The sequence below is a fragment of the Hermetia illucens genome, chromosome 1 (assembly GCF_905115235.1).
Source record: "Hermetia illucens chromosome 1, iHerIll2.2.curated.20191125, whole genome shotgun sequence".
NCBI lineage: Eukaryota > Metazoa > Arthropoda > Insecta > Diptera > Stratiomyidae > Hermetia > Hermetia illucens.
The window spans coordinates 21112848-21138041 of record NC_051849.1 but is presented as its reverse complement, the minus strand read 5'-3'; the positions used below and the strand labels follow the sequence as shown (position 1 = coordinate 21138041).

Genomic DNA, 25194 nt, shown 5'->3' with positions numbered 1-25194 from the left:
ACCGAGGAGGACGTCCGATTTGAGCACGAGCAGCGCGTGCTCGACTGAATGTTTGGGACGGTTTGCGAATTGGAATTGTGGGATAGAATGATTGGAGTCACAGTGCTCGTCGATAGAGACTTTGATGATCCGCTCGAAAATCTTGGCGGAGGAGGAGAGGATTGAGATAGGCCTGTAGCTATCGGGATTTAGTGGATTTTGGTTTTTCTTGGGGATAGGAACAATCCGAGCACTCTTCCAATCTGTTGGGAAGTGGGCGTTGATAAGGCAGTGGTTGATGATGGAGGACATAATGGGGGCGATGCTTGGGGCGCATTTCTTAAGGACGATGGAGGGGATTTTGTCAAGCCCGACTGATTTCTTGTTTTTGGAGGCGGCGATGGCCGCCTTGACCGAGTCTGGACTGACAAAGTGGATGGGGAGGATATTCTCTCGCTGACTTGGGTCGGCGAGAGCATGGTTGAAGGGGTTTTGTGTGGGTTGGGGAATGAGGTAGGAAGGGTTGGTTAGGAGTTGGGAGATCTTTTCGTTTACCTCGTTATCAAAACTTGGTTCACGGAAGTGGAGGGTGCAGTGGTGGGCTTGAAGGAAGTGGTCGGCGAGGACTTTCACTTTTTCTGTGGGTGGGATGTTTTGGGGAAGGATTGCGTTTTGTTGGACTGATTTGCCCAAACGCGAGCAGGTTTTTCTGAGTTCCCTGTATGTGCCAGGGTTTAGCTCAGTGTTGGAGAGACGGTTGTGGAGATATTGGGTGTATAGGGTGAGGATTCGTTCGCGAATGGACTTGTCCAATTCGCGGATTTCGGTGAGGAGGTGAGAGGATTGCGGAGAGTATCTATCCCTAAATAATCTCCGCCTGAGGGTCTTTTTATATTGGATGTCAGATAGGATATCGTCGGGAAGGGTGATTAGGTTGCGGTAATTTAGGAGACGTGAAGGGATCAGTTCATCGCATACTTGCCGAACTGCTTCGGTGTATTGACGAACTGTCAGGTCTATGGATTCGTTAGGAACTGTACAGTTGGATGGGAGTAGGAGAGGTTGAAGTTTGGACTTGAGGGCAAGGTTGATGTGTTTCCAGTTTGCGCGCTGGAAGTCGGGAGCTGAGGGTGGAGTGGACCGAATGACTCTGTCCGGGAGTTTTATGCTGAGGATTACGGCATCGTGATCGCTGATGCCAGGGACCGTTTCGAGGAAGGAGAAGGTATTCGGGTTGGGAATGACAGTCAGGTTACTGCTGATCAGGAAGTGGTCTAGGTAGGAATGGTAGTGTGACTTGTTGAAGGTCGGGAGTGCCGGACTGAAATGGACTAGGTTGATGTTTGGATTAGAGGTTGGAGGAACAGGTGGAGCTGATCCCCGTTGTGGTTCGACCGTGCATCGAACCAGGACGGGTGTCTGGCGTTGAGGTCTCCACCTATGATCAGGGAGAATTGTTTACCGGGAGAGCGGTGCAGGGACGCGCAGAAGGATTTGATGCGGAGAAAGTCTTGGGTGTCGAGGGATTGGTTGGGGCAGTATACAGAGGCAACGAAGACCGAGGTTGATTGGGATTCGAAGGAGACCAGTGAGATTTCCATGGATCTGAAGATGTTGGGAGGTGGGTGGATTTGGGTGACAAGGAATTTGTCGGAAATGAGGACGGCCGTTCCGCCACAGGTGTCCCGGCCTTGAGGATTGGACTGAGGTCGGTCAGTCCGGAAGAGGTTGAAGTTGGGAAAGGAAGGATTGTATCTATAGTTCAACCTAGTTTCACATAGGAGAGCTATATCGGGTTTGTGCTCGCCAAGGAACAGCTCGAACTCATGTCTGCGGGCACGGCCGATGATTGAGTTGATGTTCAACTCAATTATCTTAACGTCCATTAATGGATGTCAAGATACCGACCATTGAGTTGAACATTTGCAGGAATTCTTGCGATTTCCTGACGAACTCGAGGAAGTCTGGGTTGGAGATGGTGGTGGGTTGGACTACGTGGTTGGGAGTCCGGGGAGAGGTTCCGCTTCGTGCGGTGTCGGTGAAGGACACGGACGGACGGGTGAAGGATGGGTTCGTGATAGGACGACCAGCGGGGCGAGAGGTAGTTGAGGGAAGAGGGCGGGAGGGAGGGGCACGTTTTTGTGCGTTCCTCCTTGCCACCACCTGGATGAACCGTGGGCACTTGCGGTAGTTGGCGGGGTGGTCGTTGCCCCCGCAGTTGACACACTTCGGTGCCTGCTCCACTGTTTTGGCGCATTCGCCAGGGCCGTGTAGTTGGTCACACTTGACACACCTGTAGGTGAGGTGGCAGTTGGTTGCCGCGTGCCCGATACGCTGGCAGTTCTTGCACTGCAGCACTTGTTTATTTTGTATTTGTTCGAATCGAACAACCATGTGCTGTACGGCTTTCACCTCGCGCAGTTGCTCCTCGTTGAAGGTTGCATCAAAAGTGACCAACCACAAGTCGAGGTTCACGTTATTAGTCTTGGCCCAGGTGGTGGCAAAGGGTTTTGCGCTCAGGGTGCTTGATACTCCCTGAGCTTTCAGTTCATCGACGATCTCCTGAGGGGAGAACGTCGAATCGAGGCCACGTAGGATGACGCTGGTCGTCTTATCCGATAGGAGGGTGTACGTGAAGAACTTATTGTTGTTCTCCACGAGCACCTTCTTGGCGGTAGCGTAATCCTCAGGTGTTTTGGTGAGGATCTGGTGTGAACCACCTGATTTCTTTATCAGGTAGTTGTTAGGGAGGGCACGGGATATATTTGTTTTAACATTTTGAAAGGTAGCCGCGTCTTCGACTACTACTAATGGAGGAATCTTTCGGTGAATGGCATCAGATGGAAAACGCTTCTTTATATATTTGGAAAAACACGCCAAGGGTGCGAATTATATCCAATTGAAACCGCCAATAGTTTGAGCCTAAGCTAGGCTAAAGCTAGATTATTGTTTAGGATAAGTGAGGGACCAAACCAACAACCAAAAATGCTGCCACCACCAAGCATAGAAGAAACAGTCCATGCAATCCACCAGCTTAATAAGTCGTCAGGAGCTATTGGAATTATAGCCAAATTGGTTAAATATGAAAGTGACCAACTACAGCAAACGGTTCATCCACTCATGCTCGAGGTGTGGCACAGTGAATCAATACCTGACAACTGGTAGCGAGGAATTATCTGTCTCATACATAAAAAGGGAGGTAAAACTGTACACGGCCATAAGAGAATTCGGTATTCCAACGAAATTGATAAGACTGACTAGGCAGACCCTGACCGATGTGCGAGGCCAGATAAAAGCACCAATCTAGATCCTGACTCACGCTGAATTGTATTTTATACGTTCCCCAATCTGTCTTCCACGGATTTCGAAATGGAGTGGGTAGAGGTGAATCCATGCCCATTACGAAATTAATGCGTCTGTGATCCGAGATTGTGATATCGTTTGATACTCCCCCCTTTCCGACCAGAGCCGCGATGTCAGGGAATGTCGATGACCTCTCGCCTGACCACATTGAAGAAAGTGGGTTCATTCCCGAAATTAGGAATCTGCAAATCGGTTCCTACTAGATACTCCAGTAGTTTCGATCCTTTATAGAACTTCTGCAGCATATGTAGTGATCATTGACATCACATCCTGCTACTACCCCCATGCCTCTACTTTTGGCATATTGCATAGCTCTGATGAATGTTCGACTAGGAACGTGTTCTGCGTCATACGGGAAATATGCAGAGCACCATAGTATCTTTTTCTTTTTCTAGGGATTGGGGAGTCCTAAGTCCGGATCCACTTGATACCGGACCGGACCAAATGGAGAGCAACTTGCTCCCACTCTTGATGGTCCACGAACTCCTATTTTTGGGTTTAACACCCAAGTTTCCAAAATTAAAAGACGGACGAAGACGCTCCGACCAAGCTTTTCACACTCTTGTTGTGTTTTGCGAATTATAAAAGGGAGCGCATAACATCTGTGAGCCGCTTCAGTCGCGCTTCTCCCAGGGCAAAGGTGAGCCAGTGTCTGAAGAGTTACCTCTGCCCTGGTAAGAAACCGTAGCCGTCTTTGTCCGGCTTTTAACCATAGTGTCTCTTTATCTCCCTCCCCCTTTTTATGGTTAGTTTAGCCGATGTGGTGTCGCCATCACATAGGTTGTTAACCAATTAGCCGAGAAGTCTTTGGAGATTACCATGCAGGAGGGGGGTCGATCGCTTCCATTGGCATACAACAAGTCAGCATTTTGGAAGTTTAGGCCCCTGACTACCCCACCAAAAACCCACGGTTCTTGTATGAGGTACTTTAATGTCTTGCAGGTATTTATCCGACGACTGATAAGTGCAGTCGCCGCTTTATATTCTTGCGAATTTATTTGGGAAATGTGGCACCTCATCTACGTTTCAGATGAAGATGCCGAGGGCTGCACGTCCCCTTCAATGGTTTTAGGAGTCGACACTTGTAACGTGACGGTCCCTAGCTCGTAGTAGAGCCGGTATCCCGATTTTTCCCGAACCTTCTTAACATCGGGTTCGAGAACGCCGATAGTGAGAAAAGTTCCCGGCCTAGCGGCTCTCTCTCCATCCAGGTGGAAGTGTTGAGGTTATTTTGCACACCAAGTTGTTCTAGAACCCCAGCACCATTCCGCACTTCTTCTAGAAGCCAGAGGAAGCATTTTTTAAACGAAGGCAGCTCGGAAAGCCTTTTCAAGGTTAGTCGCGCACCCTTTCACACATCGTTGAGGGAGGAGCAGTACTGCCTGAACCACTCGTTCGCGTCTTCGTCGGCAAAGTTTAACCATAACATTTTACGGTATACACCTACCGACTCAAAGCAAAACTTAATGCCTTGCGATGATGCAGTCCTTACAGCTAGGAGAAATTTCCTCCTTAGCTGTTCGCACTGTTTAGTATCGTAACCGGATGGATTAGGGTCGTCATGCAAGACCCATCCATTAGCTTTGATAACCTTGGCTGCAAATGAAGGCCTAGCCGTTGCCGGCCGAGCCCTCTTTGCTGCCTTTTGTGTCGACGAGTTAGGATCGTCCGAGGACTGCTGCCGCTTCGGTTTCCGCAGATGCCCCAAACGATCTTTTCCGCTCAACCTTGGCACAGCCCTAGGGTTGTGATTTGCCCGGAGGCGGTGTACCCGAAAGCGGTTTGCCCGAAGACTGTTTGCTGTCCGTGGACTTGCTTACCCACGGGCAAGACTTTAGCCTCAGCGCCGGTGGGAGCGTGTGGACAGGAGTGCTAACAGAAGGGGCCTGCTTCGGCTCGTCCATTAAGGACTGGGTCCCAATTAGATTAGTTTCCACCTGAGTAAGTGGAGAATCTGAATCTAGGCTCAGGTTCTCCATCGATGAGCTCGGGGTTGGATCGTCAAGATCGAGGTTTAATTGTTTTGTTTTTTCTTAATTGGCTGCCATGGCCTCAGTTTTACCGGGGAGAGTAGGTCGATCTCGGCAGAGCCCCTTTTTGCCGAGACAAGGCTAGTTGAAACTGGGGATCGCCTGGTACCCAGAGTTCACCGTTTACGACCACATCTTAACCCCTGTGACCACTCAGCCTTCGGCACGGTAGTCAAACCTTGGCTTGGGCTTTTCATTACCACTTGGCTTAAGGTGTCACCTCCCGTTTCCTGAAGGATCTTCCTTACTGAGTTCCCTCAGCACGACAAGGTAGGTAATCGTCGGGGGAGTTTGAGTTTCTACGGAGGCGAGATTGGCTGTCATGTTACCGCTCAAAGAATTCAAAAACATAAAGTTTGCTTAAAAAATAAAACATGAATTCAATATATTTCCTAAACATTTCAGGACACTTTCAATATTACCCCAAAAAAATATGTTCACATTACAACACCTAAATCAATAAGAACAGAATGTTAACCGCAAAGTATTGGAGAGGATCATTCACACTTCGATTCAGTCACAACTGGCACCAGGTCGGACCCACATTCACTAATGCCACGGAACCTGGCTCGGATTGGCGATGGTCCCTTTCTTGTAATATTTCGTCGTCGGCGTCGACACGTTCATGGAGGACTGCTGCGACTGCAGGAAGGTCTCGGTAGGCGACTGGTTACCATCTCCTTTCACCACGGCGGCACATTTCCAGTTTTTCATGTAATTCACTGTAAAATTGGAGCAAGAAGAAGTTGTATGAAGGATTTTTTATTAAATGAATAGAACCCACTTTTCCATATCCTCGCAGAGCCATCATCTCCAGTTGACGCCAGCATCGTGCCCGTGATATTCCAGCAAACTCGCCAGACATGGCAGTAATGGTCTGTGAATTGCGCGGATGACTGTATTTCGAGTCGAGGGCCCGTTCCCGGTTCACTGAAATGTTCAAAGCACATTAGACAGGAAGCCCTTTGGATGTCGTTTTGACAATCACTTACTTCCCGACAGGGAGTGGCTGCTTCAGGTGGAGAATGTGCAGGTCTTTGCTGGCGATCGCAAGAATGTGGTAGCTCCGTCCAGCCGTTGGCGCGAAAGCAATGTCATGAACTGGCTCGACGACGGCGCTCACTGTTTCCACCTTTGTCCATTTGCGAGCATTCTCGCTGTATTCGAAGATGAAAACTTTACCCCCGGAAGTTGGGGAGGATTCATCACTGCCGGCCTGAAATGGTAAAAGCGCAGTTTAACGAGCTGAGATTGATTTATAAGAATTGAGGAAAGCAATTGTTCATAACTTATTTCTCGGCTTCAAGAGGGTGAAGGTAGAAGGGTGGGGAAGAGACTTATCTTGAGGGAATAAAAAATCCTCAACTAGAGGACTTGAAAACAAGTCTGGCAAGTAAAGCGCTTACCGCAATCAATGGCGCGTGAAGCCTAAACAGCGATTTGCTCCACGACAAGCAGCTCAACGGCAATTTGCACGAAATCTCATGCTGCAGCGACCACTGGGACAAGTTCATAATATCCGGCGCCTCGTAAATCCGAATAATGCCATCCGCAGAGGCCGTGGCCAGTAGCAGCCCCAGATGTTTCGGAGCAAACTTAACATCCGTCACACTCGTCCGGGAATCAACCAGAGTAGTCCGCCTCGTCCACCGCTTCATCGGGGCCATCGTCGGAGTCACTTTATCGCCCAAATTCTCCTCCCACACGGACACTGTCCGGTCGAAAGAGCACGTTGCAATCACCTGGCCGAACTCAGGATGGGCCCACGACAAGCGCCAAATCGACCCGGAGTGGGCTTTCCAGCTGGACGACACCACCCATTTGTTATTTTCGTCCTTGTCCCAGACCTAAAACGAAGTTATTTGGCGCAAATTTAGCTGCTGCAAAGGACTCTCGGGATAACCTCAAAATGTCATTCACCTTTACTGTTTGGTCGCTGGAACAAGTGGCCATGCGCTTTCCATAGTAGTCGTAGTTGACATCGTGAATTACATCCTTGTGATCGGCGCGTATAGTTTCTGTGTCGAACATTTCAGATCGCGAGATTTAAGACGCACTTCAACCGAACGCACCGAGCACTCCTCCACCAGGAAAGCCGCGTCCTATAGGAAAACAAACTTTCCAATTGTATCAGCTGATAGAAATGTCAATATTTTGAACACGAGAATTCGACTGCTGAGAGTGTGTGATATTTAATGAGAGGGAGTTCCCTACTTAATCTCATTTGTAAATATTTGAAGTACAATTGTACATAACGTCGATTTCAATAGATTTTAATTTCCTAAAGATGTTTCATATGGAACGTAAAAAAATTCTATCACAAATTACAGAAATTTGAATGAAAAATTATATAAACGCAATCATATTGGACAATCGATTTTTACGGTTTCAGAGAGGCTGGATATTTATTATATTAATATATATTTGCTATAATTGGAGTTTACATCGATTTAAGCTTCACACACAAGCTGATAAATCGTGCAAGGAACAGTTTAGATATTTCAAGGATGGAAATTTCAGCGTTGAAGATAAGCCCCCCACGGAATAGCCGAAAATTCTAAGGAGAACAATTACAAGAATTACTCGGAAACAATCAGATTCGCTTTATGTCACCAAATCATGTTTGCAAAACGTTGCTCCTTTTGAGGACTAGTGGTTCCGAAGGATCCATGGAAGGCCGCTGATTCATTTTTTTCTGAACAACATGAACCTTTAATCACCGGAAAAGACACGCCATTTTTATGCAATGAAATTTGAAAATTGGCCGAAAGACCGACAGCAAATCATACCCAGCAATACATGTTTAGTTGATCTGTTTTGAAATAAGTCGAATTTGTAACACCAAGTTAGTTTAGTTAGTTTAGTTTACTGGGGAAAGCCGCAGTTCCGAGCACTCAGGCCATTATTAGGCCCATTGTACTATCCCCTCACATTGGCTGCACATAGCCGAAACTACCAACCCAATCTTTTCCATATGGTAGTTTAAGGAACAGTGGGGTTTTCATGTTCCACTTTTTAAGGGGCAACAAAAATGACGCTCTAGCGACCCCAGGCTCTATCACAAGGATTTTCGCCTGCCGGGAAGAGTTCAAATTTCTCCACTCGGTTGAATGAACCCTTGCAGTTTCACCTTTCAGAGTAGACGTCAAGTCTACTGTCAAAGTAGATGGCCGGATTCCACCATTGTGGATCCAGACCTTCGGCGAGCCAGTCTGTCAACCTCCTCATTACCAGCGATTTTTGAGTGCCCCTACACCCACATCAGAAATGTTTCTTTCATTCGGCCAAGTTTCACCAGCACCTGATGTTAACTCAACACCAACTGGCTTGATATGTTGTTGTTCAAATGGTGCAACCCCTCTATTTTTGTCGCAGAGATTCTTCTGCTTCCAATGAAATGCCATATATTTCCGCGTGGTCGGGCCAGTTAAATAATCGGATTCCCTGAGAACATCCCTGCGCCCGATCCGCTCTCCATGATTGACCCGTCGATGAAAATTATTAAGTCTGCAATCTGAAAAACTTTTTGCCATTTGTCGACCACCCTTCACCTTCGATGATTACGACAGTGCATGTCTTTTCAAAGACGAATTTGGAAACCATATGATCGACATCAGGGCTACCGGATATTTGTCAAGGAATTTCCAGATTGATACATGACCGTGTGATTGGCCGCCTTTCCACGCTCCAATGGTATCGAGTCTACATGCGTGAGTGGTTACTTTCCGTTTCAGCTCCAAATGAATGGGCGGGCCACGGACAGATGGTAACTATGGTTGCAAAAAAGTCTAGAGTTCAGTTTAATCCTCCTCCTATTGTGATCACTCACATAGGGTCCTAACTCCGCAGCGAGTCTCAGTAGGCAGCAAAAGCACGACCTGGTAAGATTCGTCCTACAGATAGAGAGAGAGAGAGATAAAGTTGAACATGGGTTGTCCGTTGTTAAGACCAAAGCAGCCCTGCATCAGCTCCAGTTTGGCTCTTGGTAAATATGGTTCTATGGCTGTTCTATCTGGAGGGAGGCTACGCGTGGCTATCGCGTTTCTCGATACGAATGTAGACTGCTACCATTGTCACCAGTGAACTTTGAAACGCGACCTTCCGCTACGACTACCCCAAATAAATCAGCGAGATGACAATCTATTTAGCTCTAGAGCTCAAAGAAAGTTAGAACACTACATTTCAAGACAGTAGTTGTATATGAGGAAGAAATGCATCAGTGTACCGCTCGCCCGAAATTGTTACCGCGTTGATTGATATTCTCCGTCAGTCACTTTGCACCAGTGGGATTTGAAACGCGATCATCTGCCCCAATAGTCTATCGCTGTCCGCACTCAGCCGGAATTCTCTTCCATTCAGCCCCGCTTCTTAAGTTGTGCTTGTGCTGTTTGTTATTGTATTCCTTTCTGATTTTGCGGTTTGGTTGTTTTTGGTTCTATTGTTACTATAACAGTTGTATTTTTAGGTTTTAATAACCATTTGTTCACCCTCCGAAACTGGCGGGCATCTGGGAAGCTGGGCGGATCTGTTCGATAATTGATCATGGGGGTCGGCTCGTCGTGATCGGTTTCGCCATTTGGCTTTATCAAATGCAATCTCGAGGCTTTTAAAACCCCATCCAGCGTATCAAGCCACCGTTGTTTTGGCCGGTCTTTTGGTCTTTGGTCTTTGGTCGTTTACCATCTTCGAGGTTCAGACCAATCTTTACAAGTGAATTCTTGTGAACACGAATTACGTGACCATACCATCGAAGACGCTTCTCTCGCAAAACTTTTCCACGATCGGTGCAACCTCATAACGATCGTGGATATCCTCATTTCGGATGTTATCAAAACGCGTGACTCCACTAGTCCAACGTAACATCTTCGTTTCCGTTACCGAAAGACGCCTTTCATTGTCTTTTATAGTCGGCCAACACTCAGAACCATAGAGAGCAACTGGATGGAAGACATTGCGGTAAATTTTAGATTTGAGACGTTCGTTGATACGTCGATCACAAAGAACGCCAGTTGTGGAACGCCACTTCATTCAGGTTACGTTCATGCCTGAAGCAATTTCATAACGCAGTTCTCCATTGGCTGATAGCGTTGACCGGAGGTATTTAAATTGCTCTGTTCTGGGCAGATCACTGCCGCTGATAGTGATTGTGCTTGTTTCATGGGGATCGGTCGTCAAAAATTTAGTTTTGTTTAAATTCAATCTGAGATCGTATTGTATGGGGCGATCATTCCATTTTTGAACAAGTTGCTCGAGATTATTTTTGCTTTGAGACGCTAAGAAAACATTATCTACATAAAGCAGTGTATATTGCGCTGGACTTTGGATGTTCCGTATGACAGTGTCCATAACAATAACAAAAAGGAGTGTTACGGACGCATATGGTCGTAGCCCCTTCGGCTTGTCCACTAGCACTGCCAACGAAAGGAATTGATTTGCCCTCTTTCTTGCAGTGGGCAGGAGTCATGCAGCCCCGAGATGCCCATGATTCGCTTTCAAACTTCCTGATACCTGCGCAGCGTAATATGGTACGGGAGCCAGTGTCTAGGTACATGTTCATATGTCTATGGGGCACTCGACACATATCCCAGCTATGGCCAGGCTCTCGAGAGTTCCCACTTTGCTGGAACTGCAGGCTGCAGGCATTATAACCTTTAGCTGGTTATCATCCTCTTCGATGCTCGAATGTGGAATTTAGGATCGCTGATGGCCTCGTTCATGATGGGTTCGAGAGTGGGACGAAAGGAGGGATGAAATGCTCATGAGCCTCCCGATATCTCCATCGGGATCTGATCGAACCGCTCTAGTAGTTCGTCGCATAGCGGATTCCAGGGTAGAGGACCAGCCCTCCGCCGACAATGCCAATACTTTCTAATGCAGGTCCTGCTAACAACAAGTGGAGATGCCGACTCAGGGAATGAAACTGCCCTCCCAAAGTATCTTCCGTCAGCATTGCCACCCGATCCAGGAAACTGCCATTCGGCATCGTTTCACAGGCATCCGAGAACTTCAGGCCCCATCTGGACATTATCTTACTTACGCGGTTGTCCGTCGAATTGCTCTTCTGGAGAATCTGTTTAGATCGGTAGTTGGTCTTCAACCCGAACTCGCAGATACGTTGCTGTAGCTCGAGGAGTAGAGGTATTCGGGTACGGCCGGGAACCTGGTGCTAAAATCCGGTCGCTAGAGAGCGAACAGTACAGTGCTTCGGTGGAACCTAATTTTCCGGATCTCCTGTCGTAGCCGTCCAATCTGCTGGACGAGCGCAGAGGATCTGTCAGAATGTGAGTTACGTCCGGTATTAATTGAGTTAGAGGCTTCCCTGAAAGCCATTTCACGATAAAGATACAACACAAAAAGACCGAGTAGATTAAGAAAACAGAGGGATAGGGTTGGGAAATTCTACTTTTTGTGAGGAATCTGATCAAAATCGCAGACCTAAATCTCTCCCAGACTAGGCATGTGGTGACGGCACGGCATCTTCCTAACTTCGAATAGTCTGGTTGAAACTCAGACACCCCCAATGTCAACAAAACGCGTCAATGAACTTAAATTTTAATATGTTGAGTCAATAATTTGAGCTAACTTCTCGGCAAACATTTAAAAAGTGGAGCTCCTGAGTTTCAGACGGGCAAGTGAATGGACAAGGTTCATTCTACTTCTTTCTACATCCTCCACTCAGGCGGTTTGGCAATAGTTTCAACCGGCTATGCAGAGGGATCCGCTAAAGAGCCCTGTTTGAGGCTCAAGGTCGAACTTACAAGATGATGTTCACCTAGTGAACAAAATTCTCCTAAATTCGTTCTGGCATCAAAGTATCCGCAAGGGAAGCAAGCTCTGATCCAAATACTGACAAGCTCCAAACTCCCCTAATAGGGTGCCAGCGCCCCGCCCTCATCTCGCTGAATGGCCAGCATTCTGGTTAGCTCAACCACGTGCGTCCGGTTCCTCATATTATCTTGCGGAGTCGGTGTTCACGACTAACAAACCTGTTAGGGGAGTTTGGTTGGTTGACTGCCTTGGTGACCATATTGGTGCCGAGGTGATGCTTCGCTGAACTCTTATCGTAACAAGGTAGATTGTACATCTCGGATTGTTCTTCCCATAATGTCAATGTCGTCAGCATTAGCCTGGGTGGACTTGAAGAGGACGGTACTGTGTTTATAGCAGCACCATGGGTAATTTGTTCTATCGCCAGGTTAAAAAACATACATGATAGGATATCACCTTGTCTTAGACCATTGTTAACGGTAAATCCACTTGGTAGCGAACTGGACCAATTGGAGAGAAACTTTCACCCACTTTCACAGTCCCTGAACCTTCGTTTTCAACACCCAATATCAATTACACCCCATGGAAGGGGCATTTTATCAAAGACAGCATGTCCAGGGGAAAGTTTCCTTCCGATTTTTTTGGAGTTTAAGCTAAAACTAAAAGAGTCACTCAACAATATTCTGTTGAAGGTCGTAATTGGAGTTCCCCAAATGTGGGACGTGCATTATGTCGATTTTCAGCCCCCTTAAAAATTTTATTTCATTCCAAATGTTGGTTCATATTTTTGGTAATTTTGTAAAGAAAGTATGAACCTTCAAAATTTCATAATGATCGATTTATTACTTTTTGAGTTAGATTTGCCGCAAATGAGAAAAACATCGTTTTGAAGCGACTACCACCTCCTGAGCGGTGGACCCTGAACCTGAACTCGATAATCGCTCGCTACTACTCCTATAAAATTTAAAGAATCACGAATTTCGCTTTGAAATTTCTAAAGCGTATTCTGGAATAACTAGGCTAACGATCTATGCAAATAAAAAAACAAAGTCGATTTTGAAAACCTCCTAATGGGGCTTTCTCCCTTAAGTAGACTCGGACTGGGAACTTTGCCAATTTCAAAAAAAATCATTTTATTTTCGTTACCTTCCAATAAGACGCTGTCACAGATTCGAAGGCTTTCTTATTTTCATGATGGAATACCATAAAAAATGAATCGGATCTGCTAAAATACAATATATATAAGTTATTTCCTTTTCCGGTGCAATAAACCCTAAATAACTGATAAGACTAAACGTAGATAAATGATCATTGAGTAGTACAATAGTACTAAAATTATAAATCCCATCTCACCACCAGACCCCCTATTTCGACCTATTCTGCGCAATCCACGACCAATCCCCGAAACGTCACCGCTGTCACTTTACAAGCGTCAGCTTACTTCTCGCGTTCCGTCACTCCGTCGCCGTTGCACTCGTCCAAAACCCCGCTCCTGTCAAGAAACTCGACAAGGAGTGAAGTGTTACGGTGTCCGTACGGTGTTTGCGTCAAGTGGAATTTCTTTCTTTTCAAGTGAATCTCGCACAAAAGTTCAAGCGCCGCCACGACCGTCGCAGTTTATTCAACTTTTCTCTGTTAAGTGCGTTCGCAGGGCGGAAATCGAGGCAGAAAATTCCGTTTGCAACGAACCCCTCCAAGGTAAAGTTTGATTGGTCCCAATTGCAATAAGAAAATCGAAGAAGTTCGCGAGTTCTGTGTGCATATTCAAGAATTCCTTCTGCGTTGTGGCCCGAGACGGAGAAAATCGGGACGCGGAAGTGAGCAAAAGACTTTTTAGTGCGGGCGGAAAGTTGCGGTCGAGGAAAACTTGTGCCAGCAGCATTTCCACGCAGCTCGGGAGGAAAAGCGGAAAAGTCGGGCAATTGTGCTGCCGTTGCAATTATGGAGTCATGTATGTATTCCACCCGTCTCAGTCCCAGTGAAGTGTCCAATATGTGTTTTGTGTTCTGTTGCGTTTTATGTTTGCTTGCCACCTTCCCATTTCCCAGTCGCCATCGCAGCGCGGAGCATTTTGTCGGCTTTGCAACCTTCACGCGGCATTTTACAGACTTCGTCGTGGATGCGGGCCCCGGCAGCATGTGGGCTTATCATATCAGTTACAGAATTATCAGTTCCCGGCCGTGAATCGGTCGTAAGTTGACTCACAAGACTCCCTCCTCGCGGGCGCTTCTTCACTGACAACAACGAATCATCCGATTGTGAACGTCATCGAGCAAACCCGAATTTCTCCTCCCAAAAGTTGTTTTCTTTGCTTGCGTCTAGTGTGACAGTTGGCGTTCGGTACAGGCTGGGGGTGGGCAGCGGGAAAGCAAGGAATGCAGGTGTCCTCATTCATCTTTCGATGACTTTCTTACCGGGAAGAGCTGTGGTCAGCCGTCTGCGAAAACCACCGCCGCCCGGTCGGCCGGAGTAGCACATGCTCCAGTTGAACACAACAAAACGACTCCAGCCCCGCAGACAACACACTCACAGCTCATGACGATGACCTTGAGATCTTATTGGGTACCAAGCTCGCGCCATGCTCGTACGTACACGGGACGCACAATGATCCGATATGAATGGGCAGCAACAACACGCGGAGTCGGGTTCCGGTGGAGTGGAACTGCCAGCATATGGCGGTGGATATGTGGAGCACTCGCTGCATTCTTCTCATTTCGTGATGTAATGAAGCCTGCGAGCGACACGTGAAGCATTCTAATCGCCGGGGCAGTCTGCAGACCGACAACAGGTTCTCGGCTGCTAGCGGGCAGCGCTGCAGAGGTTCTTGACCCTGCACGGCTCCAAATGCCGGCTGGGTGTCTCCCCACATTTGCCAAATTTACGACCGTGTAGGGTTGGTCAGATTCCCACAAGACATTGTGGATGGCAAACACCCAACACTTGTTCCGTAGGTTTTTGTTTTGATTCTCAGGCCGACGTCCACCTGATCTGGCTGCTCTCTATGGCCACTTGTCGCGTGCCGGTAACAAGTATCGCAAGATTGGCGTTGAGGCTGTTTCGCCGCATGGCAGCTGCTCGGGGCTTGTGGGCTGTGCGGTTTCTAACGGCCGCCGAGGAGATCAACAGATTAGCATTGTCGGAGGCGCCCTTGATTGAGAGCACTCACGCTCAGTTTTCATGCTCGGTGCGCACATTTTGTTATTTATATAAACAAATGACCGAGTAGTGTTCCTTAGATCGCGGCTACTACAGTTTTCTAGGCCTTGAGATAAGAACTTGACTTTGCCGATTGTTTCGATGCATGCATAGTGATGTGACTGGATTGAACCGGCGAAGATGGCATGCTTGAGAATGAGTTTTTTCACTTTGGTTTTATCAATGAAATCTAATTTTTGACTATGGACAACGACGTGTTTTTTTCAAACCGTCACATTCTCGCTAGGAGAAATTAATGACGATATTGAAAGCGGAGAATAACTTGTAGACGTAAGGAACGTTGTCATTATCGTTGTCGTTTAACACATTCCATGCGGAAGTCAAAAACATTGGTGACAGGCCCCGCGACAGGTCGACCAAGAAAATGCATACAATGCCGTTACACACATGATGATCGGATTGAGTCACAAGCCTCAGAGAAATGCTAGGGCATCCACCTCAGTCGACGCGGCAGGACGGTCCCCGGTCCTGTCGAGAAATGGGCAAGGGTTCTTGACGCATGGACGGCGTCAGGACGTAACCAAGTTAGTCCGAACACAAGGAACAAAACAAATACGTGTCTGCATGCTAAATATTGGTATCCTAACTGGAAAGACCGAGGAACTCGCAAGATCCGTTCGGAAAAGGCGCATTGATATCTGCGCTCTGCAAGAAACCCGATGGTCTGTTGCCAAAAGCTGCGACATGGAACGCGAATGCGGTAAAAATGGCTACAAAATTCTCTATTTTGGTAACCCACACACTCAATGTGGTGTTGGCATTGCCATCTCAGAGGGTTTCCGCGATGAAGTCGAACGATTTGATGATCGGCTGATGAAGCTCACCATTATATCAGCTGATCGCACTATTCACTTCTTCACCGCGTACGCACCACAGACAGCTCGACCTGATGCCGAGAAAGATGCTTTCTGGCAACTTCTCGAGGAAAAGACTTGTCACGTACTTGCTGACGGCTATATTATCATTGCCGGCCACCTTAATGGTCATGTGGGTGAAAAGGCAGACGGTAACAGATGCCATGGAGGAAAGGGGTTCGGAGCGCGCAATGAGGGTGGTGAGCGTATAATCGATTTTGCGGACACCCATGACCTTGTACTTACGAATACATCGTTCATCAAACGATTGTCTCATCTTCCCATATTTTATAATGGGAGCAGTAAAACGCAAATCGACTATATTCTCATAAGGCCGCCAACATTTTACCACTCTCACTGATTGCAAATTCGATCCCTATGAGACTATCGCACCTCAACATCGGCCGTTGATTGCCGTCCTGCGAATTAAGCCACCGATAAAACAGCTTGAGGAACGCACTGGCCCGCGATTTCGCTAGAAGAAAGAAGAAATGATCTCATTCACGCGATTACCGACCATTACGAATGTGGAAGAATTGTGGAATCAAATGAAAGACACGATCCACAAAGCGGCCTCTGCAACCCTGGGGGTCCCCAAGCCGGGTAAGTGGTGCATCAACCGAGATACTTGTCTTTTGAATGACGATGTTAAAATGAAGGTCCGTGAAAAGAAATTTCTCGACGATAAAACGCTTGCTAATTGGCTGTCACCCGAGCGAAACATTTCATAAATCTTTACGATAAACTACGACATTTGGATCAGTTCCACCTGTCAGCGCAACTGGTGCTCAGAGGTGGCGGGGAGGAAGACGGGACGGCAACCTTGGCGGCTGAACCAAAACCAAGTGGCCGAGGAGAACCTCCATAGCGGTGGCACCGGGAGACGCTGTACTCACTTTGGTTTGCCGGCCGTGATGCAGTAGGCGAATACTCCAAAGGCCTAATTAGGGCGATCAAACCCGAGTCTGCACGGGGACTCATCTGAAGTGGCAAATTGGTCACGAAACCTTACCAGGGGTATACTGGTACTATGGGAACCGGGATAGCCCCTGGACTCTCATACTTTGAGCGAACTTCCGTTGTATGTGAGTAAATCTCGGTTGTTTGCGGTTGGCCCCCCTATTTGGAGTTTCATGGTGGTTGTGGTTGTGCTGCAGCGAGGAGAGACCTTCGGGCCTCGGCGTGGTGTTGCATTTTAACACGGGTGAAGTACTCTTTAGTTCGGTAGAGATTTAGGTAATTCTTGCATCCACCAATATGAATGCTAAGCCATGTACTTGGTATAGACTGGTACCGTTGTTGCTTGTCTCAGCGGGGCTCTGATTGTGGTCACAAAATCTATCCGTGTCTGAAGAGGACCGTAGGATTAAATCTCCTACGTTAAACACCCAAGGGCTTAACTGTCAGCGCAACTGAACTCGAGGAGGCAATAAAACAAATGAAGTCGGGGAAAGCAACAGGACCTGACGACATCGCATCTGAGCTCTGGAAAGTGAAGAACTGGGATCAAACACTGTGGCTCAGTGAATTCTTTAATCGGGTTATTCAGGAAGGAAGAACACCATCTGACTGGCAAGAAAGTGCCACTGTTCCAATATGGAAAAAGAAAGGTAGTCCAGCAGAATGTTCAAATTACCGTCCGATCCGTTTACTCTCCCATACCATGGAGATTTTTGAACGCACTTTTCACGACCATATTCGCTAAATCGTTGAAATAACCGTGAATGAAGCCGGATTTGTCAAGAACTGCGGAACTACTGACGCAATACACGCTGCGGGGTTACTCATGGAGAAACACCGTGAGAAGCATCGCCCTCTGGATCTAGAGAAAGCGTTTGACCGTGTGTCACACGACTCATCTGATATGCTTTACGACAACACTTAGTACCAGAAGAACTCGTGCGCTCGGTTCAATTGCTCTACCACGATCCGAAAAGTAAATTTCGAAGTATGACGGGTGTATCAAAACCGCTTCGTGTCTCTGTTGGTGTTCATCAAGGAAGCGCCCTCTCACTACTCCTCTTTGTTCTTGTTATGGACACCGTCACACGGGATATCCAATGTCCAGCGCCCTACACACTGCTTTATGTAGATGATGTTTTCCTAGCATCTGATAGCGAAAATGATCTCGAGCAACTTGGAAAAATGGAATGATCGCCTCACGCAACACGGTCTCAGATTGAATTTAAACAAAACTGAATTTTTGACGACCGATCCCCATGAAACAGGCACAATCACTGTCGGCGGCAATGATCTGCCCAGAACTGAGCGATTTGAATACCTCGGGTCAACGCTAGCAGCCAATGGAGAACTGCGTTATGAAATTGCTTCACGCATTAACGCAACCTGGATGAAGTGGCGTCCCACAACTGGTGTTCTTTGTGATCGACGTATCAACGAACGTCTAAAATCTAAAATTTACCGCAATGTCGTCTGTCTGTCGCCCTCTATGGTTCTGAGTGTTGGCCAACTATAAAAGACAATGAACGACGTCTTGCGGTAATGGGGACGAAGATGCTATGTTGGACTAGTGGCGTCACACGTTTAGATCGTTATGGGGTTACACCGATCGTGAAAAAGTTGCGAGAGAGGCGTCTTCGATGGTGTGGTCACGCAACTCGTGCCAACGAGAATTCACTTGCCAAGATTGGTCTGAATATCGAAGTCGATGGTAAACAACCAAAAGGCAGACCTAAACAACGGTGGCTTGATACGCTAGATGGGGATTTGAAAGCCTCAAGATTGCACCCAGATCAGGCATTCGATAGAGCCAAATGGCGAAACCGATCACGACGAGCCGACCCCGCTTGTGAACGGGACAAGAAGAGAAGAAGATGCGGAAGTCGAAAACATGTCTCCGTACCTCCCTAGTATTAGGGAAACGGTTTTAGTTTTTAGTTGCAGGATGACCTTCAATACGAAAAACAGAAGTGGCAGTGGATAGGCCACACGAGATGGCAGCAATTTACGGAGGGACCTAGGTGCAGTCCAGACGAAAGGCATTACAAAAGTGACTACTCCTGATCTAATAAATTGAACGTGCTTGACGGGCACCTCTCCTAGAGTCTCCCCTAGATTTGTCCTTCCAAAAATCTTGGACAATGGAAGAATACATGCTCTGGGTCCTCTGGAACTTCATCGTAATTTGGACAGTCGGGTGAGGTGTTCAGTTTAAACCTGCGCAGGAACTGACGATATCCTCCGAATCTCGTGAGAAACTGGGTGAGAGTATAATTAATATATAATAATTAATCTCACTGTGTCGTCTCTCCAACCACTCCTCTACCGAGCCTTCCCGCCGTTTCCATCGCTCTTGTCATCTATTTACGGATCTCTCCCTCTCAGCGTTCTTCGCCTGCGATCAGGGAGAGATTAGCTTCGCATTGTATACGTTCGCCAAGATGTCAATCGGCATCATTCCCGAGATTACGAAAAGTGCATCGTGTGAGACAATCCTGAAAGCAGAGCATATCCTCAGGGCTGTCCTTCTGTAGATTGCACTCAGTTTGTTAGCGTTAACTGACATCCGCAATGCCTCCCTCCAAACTGAGGTCGCATAGAGCACGATTGAGCTCACCACTCTGGCTATAAGTAACCTACAGGTATACCGTGGCCCTCCTATATTCGGCATCATCCCTCGAGGGCCACACTTGCAATGGATGATTTATCGCAAACATACTGCACGCGTTGCCTATAACTGAGCTTCCTGTCTATCACCACTCCCAAATATTTGATGGTCTGTTTGGAAGTGATGATACGATTCCCGATTCTTATACGAAGACGTAATTTCTCTTCTGACGCTTAGTGATGAGGATCGCTTTCATTTTTTCTCCGCAAGTGTCAGACCAGAGTTTTCTTGCTAACCCTTAACAGCACTGATTGTCTCGCCGGAGTATAACTTAGTATCTTCGTGGCTTCCTCCGGAAATTGAAGACTCAGTACATCGTTGTACATGATGTTCCACAGTAGTGGGCTCAATAAGGGGCCTTGCGGGAACGCCGTACCCCTGGGGTCCGTCATAGGTGTCATATCAGAGCCTCCTATCAGCTAAATAACTATCGACGATAGCAGCGAAATACGGGGGAATACCGATCTTAATTGGGAATTTCGGTATTAGATTCCATTTGACCGAATTGAATGCACTTGTGGCGGCATATCGGAAGCACGAACCTAGGCACCAGTATGAATTCGGCTCCGCCGCTGCATTCAATGGCCGCAGTGATAGCTGACGGACTGATATTTGTCACTTAAGGAAGTTTTAAATATAATTTTATTGGCCGTATATAAGATTGAAGAAAATCAGCATCCAAAGTTGGTGACCCCGATGTGATTGACAGCAACGCGGAAGGCGCGATGTGATCGCTGGCGGCAGTCTCGGTTAGAGTGCCTCCCTTTTGACGGCGCAATCCGGCTGCGTCGTTTCGCCAATCGGAGGCGCAGTTTGCGCGGAAGGGCGTTCGGGAAAGGGGGGGGGGGTGGTTTATAAAAATCCTTTTGGTGAAGTGTCTTCAGCTGCTTTTCATCGAGGATGAATAGCTTACGACCACCTACAACCTCTTTCGTGATTATTATTATTCTGTTAAGGGAAAGTCGCACCGCGTCCTTGAAGAACTATTGTGCCCCTTTTACTGGTTATAGTGTTCCTGTTGATCATAGTATCTCAAGCAGGCCAGTAACCGTTAGGAACTTTAGTATGTTCCCCACTTCCAGAAGTTTCAGCTTTGCATCTGGTATTAAGTGTTCTCCCAGATGTATCGACCTACTTTGCACAAGTGCTGGACACTGTCCCAGGACGTGCTAGAGGTTTCGTCCTCCTCCTCACAGAACCTGCAGGCAGTGTCCGTAGATATCCCTAGCTTCCCTAGGTGGTAGTTCAGCCGACAATGACCAGTGAGAATTCCCACTATGATTCGGAGGTTCTTTTTGGTGAGGTTTAAGCAATCCTTTGTGCGCATGGGTTCGTATCCCCCAATAAGCACCCTGGACTGCTCCATCCCTGGTAGGCCCGCCCAATATAGTTCCCTCAACCGTTTTTCTTCGTTTCTTAGATTCATAGCCATGAAACCTTCTTTCGTGATGCGGTATATGGTTGCGAAATCGCTGTTATTATTGCGGCAGTTTCTGCTTCATTCGCCAGAGCAACGGTGGAATTCCTTTTGTTACGGTTCACAGGACGCTGCACTTTTCGTACCCTTTTTATAGTGACGGAGCTCCAGTATGTCTCGCTCACCCGCGCTCGCGGCCATGAACACAGCTCTCTCGGCCGGGTTGTTTAGAGCTGGTGTCATTTTCGCAGGAAAAAGGTTTTCCAATTGTTGGTTGGGGGCAAAAAGCGGCAGAAGGAGAAGAAGAAGTTTCGTTCGAAAAAAAATTGTTATGAAGAAAGGAGATGTGTCTTACGCCGACATCCTTCGGAAAGTCAAAACCGATCCGGAATTGACAAACTTTGGGCGGCAGTGTGGGGTGCATCAGGCGTACACAGAAGGAGGATCTGATGCTAGAGGTAAACAAATCAAGGGAAAAGATAGAGAATAGTTTCCGCGGCCTGGTGGAAAGGTGGTAAGTGGGCAGGCAAAAGTGAAAGCTCGAAAGCAATAGATAGTAATCGAGTGCAAAGTCCTAGACGAGGTCACATCACGATAGGATATATCTGCTGCGCCAAGGGAAGAGATTAACCTTAACGGAATAGAGGAGAGGGGCATAAAGAGGATGAAGAAGTCGTATGAAGGTACGCAGACCTCTATTATTAGCTTGACGGTTGAATCAGCGGTTAAACTGATTACCGCGGGTAATAATAGGTTCGGATAGCTGAGTGGTTAGAGCAAAAGGCTGTCGTACGGAACGTCGCGGTTCAAATCTCACTGGTGGCAGTGGAATTTGTATCGTGATTTGACGTCGGATACTAGTCGACTGAGCCAGATCAGGGTAATAAGCGTAATGCTGACCACATTGCCTCCTACAGTGTACTGTAGTGTACCGTTACGGCTTTGAATGAAGTGTTCTAACACACTTCAAGGCCCTGATCCAATATGGATTGTTGCGCCAACGATTATTATTATTATTAATTGTTAGACGGCAGCCGGATCACGGAAGCGGTCCATATTGGATTTTTTCACTATGAACACACGCAATAGCGACATGCAAGCAAAAGAAGGCAACCAGATGACGGTCCCTCTCGAGGCCGATATCAGTATCTCTTTTGTTAGACACGTTCCGAAAACAACTTCTAAAAAACCTACTGATCACATTATGGTGAATTTGATTAGATGTTTCTAGCCAATCAGTGGAAACCCAACTGACCTTGTGGTAGGTCCTGCCCTTGAAAGTTGTAGAACTTTATAAACCTTTCGCCCGAACAAGGTGTTGTCAGGACAACCTTGGCATTCAGGTCAGCCATCGGAAACACATGTCATCTTTACGAAGCCTCTTGTGAACTACATGTACTTGCTCATAGAAACTATCTTTCTCTACTATACCGGGGAGAGTGCCGTCCAAACGGCGAACAGACCCGAGTCTGTAACGAGGCTCATTCGAACTAGCTATTGCCACGAAGTCTCACCGGAGGTTATCTGGTACCATGGAAATCGAGATGGTCCTCCGAGAGTATATCTGGGAGAATTCCTGGTAGATGTTCGGTTATTTGCGGTTGGCTTCCTTGTTAGAGTTTTATGGTGGTTGTCCCTATATCACGGACAGAGCTTCCTGTGGGCTCAAGCGTGTAGTGGAGATAGGTCTCGCATCCACTGGTATGAATGCTAAGCCTGTACCCAGTATGAACCAATACACTTGTACCAGTCACGGCGGGGCTCTGGTTGTGGTTCACAAATCAATCCTTGTCCGAAGAGGATCGTGATATTATGCCTACACGGCGGGTATTCATTACTCCACTATTCACTATTCAACTCTCCGTTGCTGCGTAGGTCTTCACACTTGTAATGCTCCTTAACTTGGGCCAGAATCTTGCTGTCAAGATCTTGATCAGGACAGATCACTTCGTTTAGGCTCAGAATCTCTAGCGTATAGCGGCAGGAGTTCTCGCTCAAATAGAAGAAAATGAGGACCAATCCTTATCCAAGACGATATTGACACTTTGTTATCAATAAGATTTTGAAATTTACAGATTTTCACAAATTTCTATCCCTTTTAGTGGCCTTTCTGGTCAAAAATGAAAATTTTAACAGTAGTCAAGGCTGCAGTAAATGGATCAAAGATTCTCGACTAACAAAGCGTATATTTTGGTGTTTAGAGGGGTAAAGAAGTATGAAACAAGCAGCGATGTTTTACACTAGCGAAGAAATCTCAGGGCTGGGCTGTAGGAAAGATAGGTAAGTGCAGTCCAGTGCATTTTAGTCAGTTTTAAGACTGTTCCAGCCGCAGCATGGGGGTTGGTATCACCACCGAGAAGAATGACATGTTTTTTGCACCGATATGCAACCTTAGCTTTTTCTAGCAGCTCGGAATGTAAACAGCATTGATTGTGCATCTTTCATGGAAAAAATGTGCCAAATGTCTGGATGGGCGAAGGAGACTGTTGCAAGAATTTTGACAGTTGGGAGTTGAGTCTTGACGGTGGAACTGACTCCTCTTTTTTTCTCCACTCTACATCGGATCTTTTCTATTCAGAAGTGTAATGGTGAACCCCAAGTTTCGTCACAGGCGGAGATCTGATTCGAAGTGGCATCACCTTTTTCTGCAGAACTTGATGTAAGGGCCGGAAAAACTGTCTCAACATCTGATTTTCGGTTGAAAGACGAGGGTTCGTCTGACATACACTTTACGGAACTGCAATCATCGCCGGACAGCTTCCATAACTTTTTTCGACTTTCTTGGCAATTTCGTAAACTAGCATTCGCCCAGCGATCAAGTTTCTGATTTTACATTCGTGTTTGTCCGTCCTCGTACTCTTTAGCCAGGGAAACACATGGATCCTTAATAGTGTTTGATTACCAAACTGTGTTTGATTCAATCTGTGAAAATTGATCATGCTTTATTGAGGAATTGGCTGAAATTATGAAAAAACGATGTGGGGTGTACTGTCAAGGACCTCTCCTTTTGGGTTAAGCACCCGAGTTTTGCACCACTTGCGCTTTTAAGTAGGGCAGGAAAAAATGGGATCTATTTCTGGTTGCGAGGTGAAGAGGTCTAGTTTTTTAGGACGAGAGTAGCTCAATTGAAAACAAGTTATTTCAAATTTTGCACCTTGTGGGGATTTCTTCTCATTTTTTGGGAAATTTTCCATGGTCATGAAATGCTGAGAAAATGTAGGAATTTCATTGCAATTTTTCGTTTTGATCCATCCTATAAGGGAAAATTAGGCCCTATCTGCTACAGGGGAGTACAGATTAGTTTCGTCCTATCCATTTTTGGGAGGTGATCCTTTTTTCTGAGAAGAGTTAATTGTTCGATTGGCGAGGGTAGCCAGAAATTCTAATTGACTCGTCCCTAAGCATTTCCTTAAAAGTTTTCCGGTAATTATATCATTGAAATTTTCCCAACTTTTAGGGTGTGTTAACTTATTTTACTTTCCTTAAAATTTTCAAGGATATAAAGGAGAAAATTTCTTAATATGTAACCCAGATGGAATTTATTTTCGGAAGGTTAAAGTTGTCACTGAAATATTATTTAAACTTCGAATGATGGATATGCTCATGGCTGCATTGAGAGCGTTTCGGCCAGCGGTGGGATTATTTGATCCTGAATTTTGCAAGCAAACCATTGTGTGTTTATTTCTGGAAATTCGTTTTTTGCTGAAAGAGAAACAGAAAGCTCTTGCCTTTCTCCAAGCAATCGAAGCAGAAGACATGACTAATCCCATTCGAATAATCGCAGCTAATGATGTTGAAAATTACATAAAAGGAGTAGACATCAAAATAAATGTTGCTGAAGAAAGTATATTGGAACTGAACACGCGAATGTTTTGCTATAATTTGACGAGAAACATTCTAGCAGAGAACGAGCGTGTGGAGGACGTGGAAGCGTTTTTG

At 46.6% G+C, this 25194-nt stretch overlaps 2 protein-coding genes across 3 annotated transcripts in view; one reads left to right on the top strand and one right to left on the bottom strand.

Annotated features, from left to right (window-relative positions):
* Window positions 1-5751: 5751 nt before the first annotated feature.
* On the bottom strand, window positions 5752-7518 carry LOC119646416 (nucleoporin seh1). Its single transcript, XM_038046861.1, has 5 exons — window positions 7293-7518; window positions 6779-7219; window positions 6365-6588; window positions 6157-6302; window positions 5752-6094 (listed from the first exon to the last, which is right to left on the bottom strand). The coding sequence occupies exons 1-5, from the start codon at window positions 7401-7403 to the stop codon at window positions 5922-5924; spliced, it is 1095 nt and encodes a 364-aa protein (XP_037902789.1). The 5' UTR covers window positions 7404-7518; the 3' UTR covers window positions 5752-5921.
* A 6077-nt stretch (window positions 7519-13595) lies between these two features.
* Window positions 13596-25194, top strand: part of LOC119654073 (acetyl-CoA carboxylase) — a 103672-nt gene continuing 92073 nt past the window's right edge. For both annotated transcript variants that reach the window (XM_038059247.1, XM_038059239.1), the window contains exon 1: window positions 13596-14091. The gene's annotated coding sequence lies outside the window, so the exon portion shown is untranslated. The remainder of the gene's footprint in view (window positions 14092-25194) is intronic.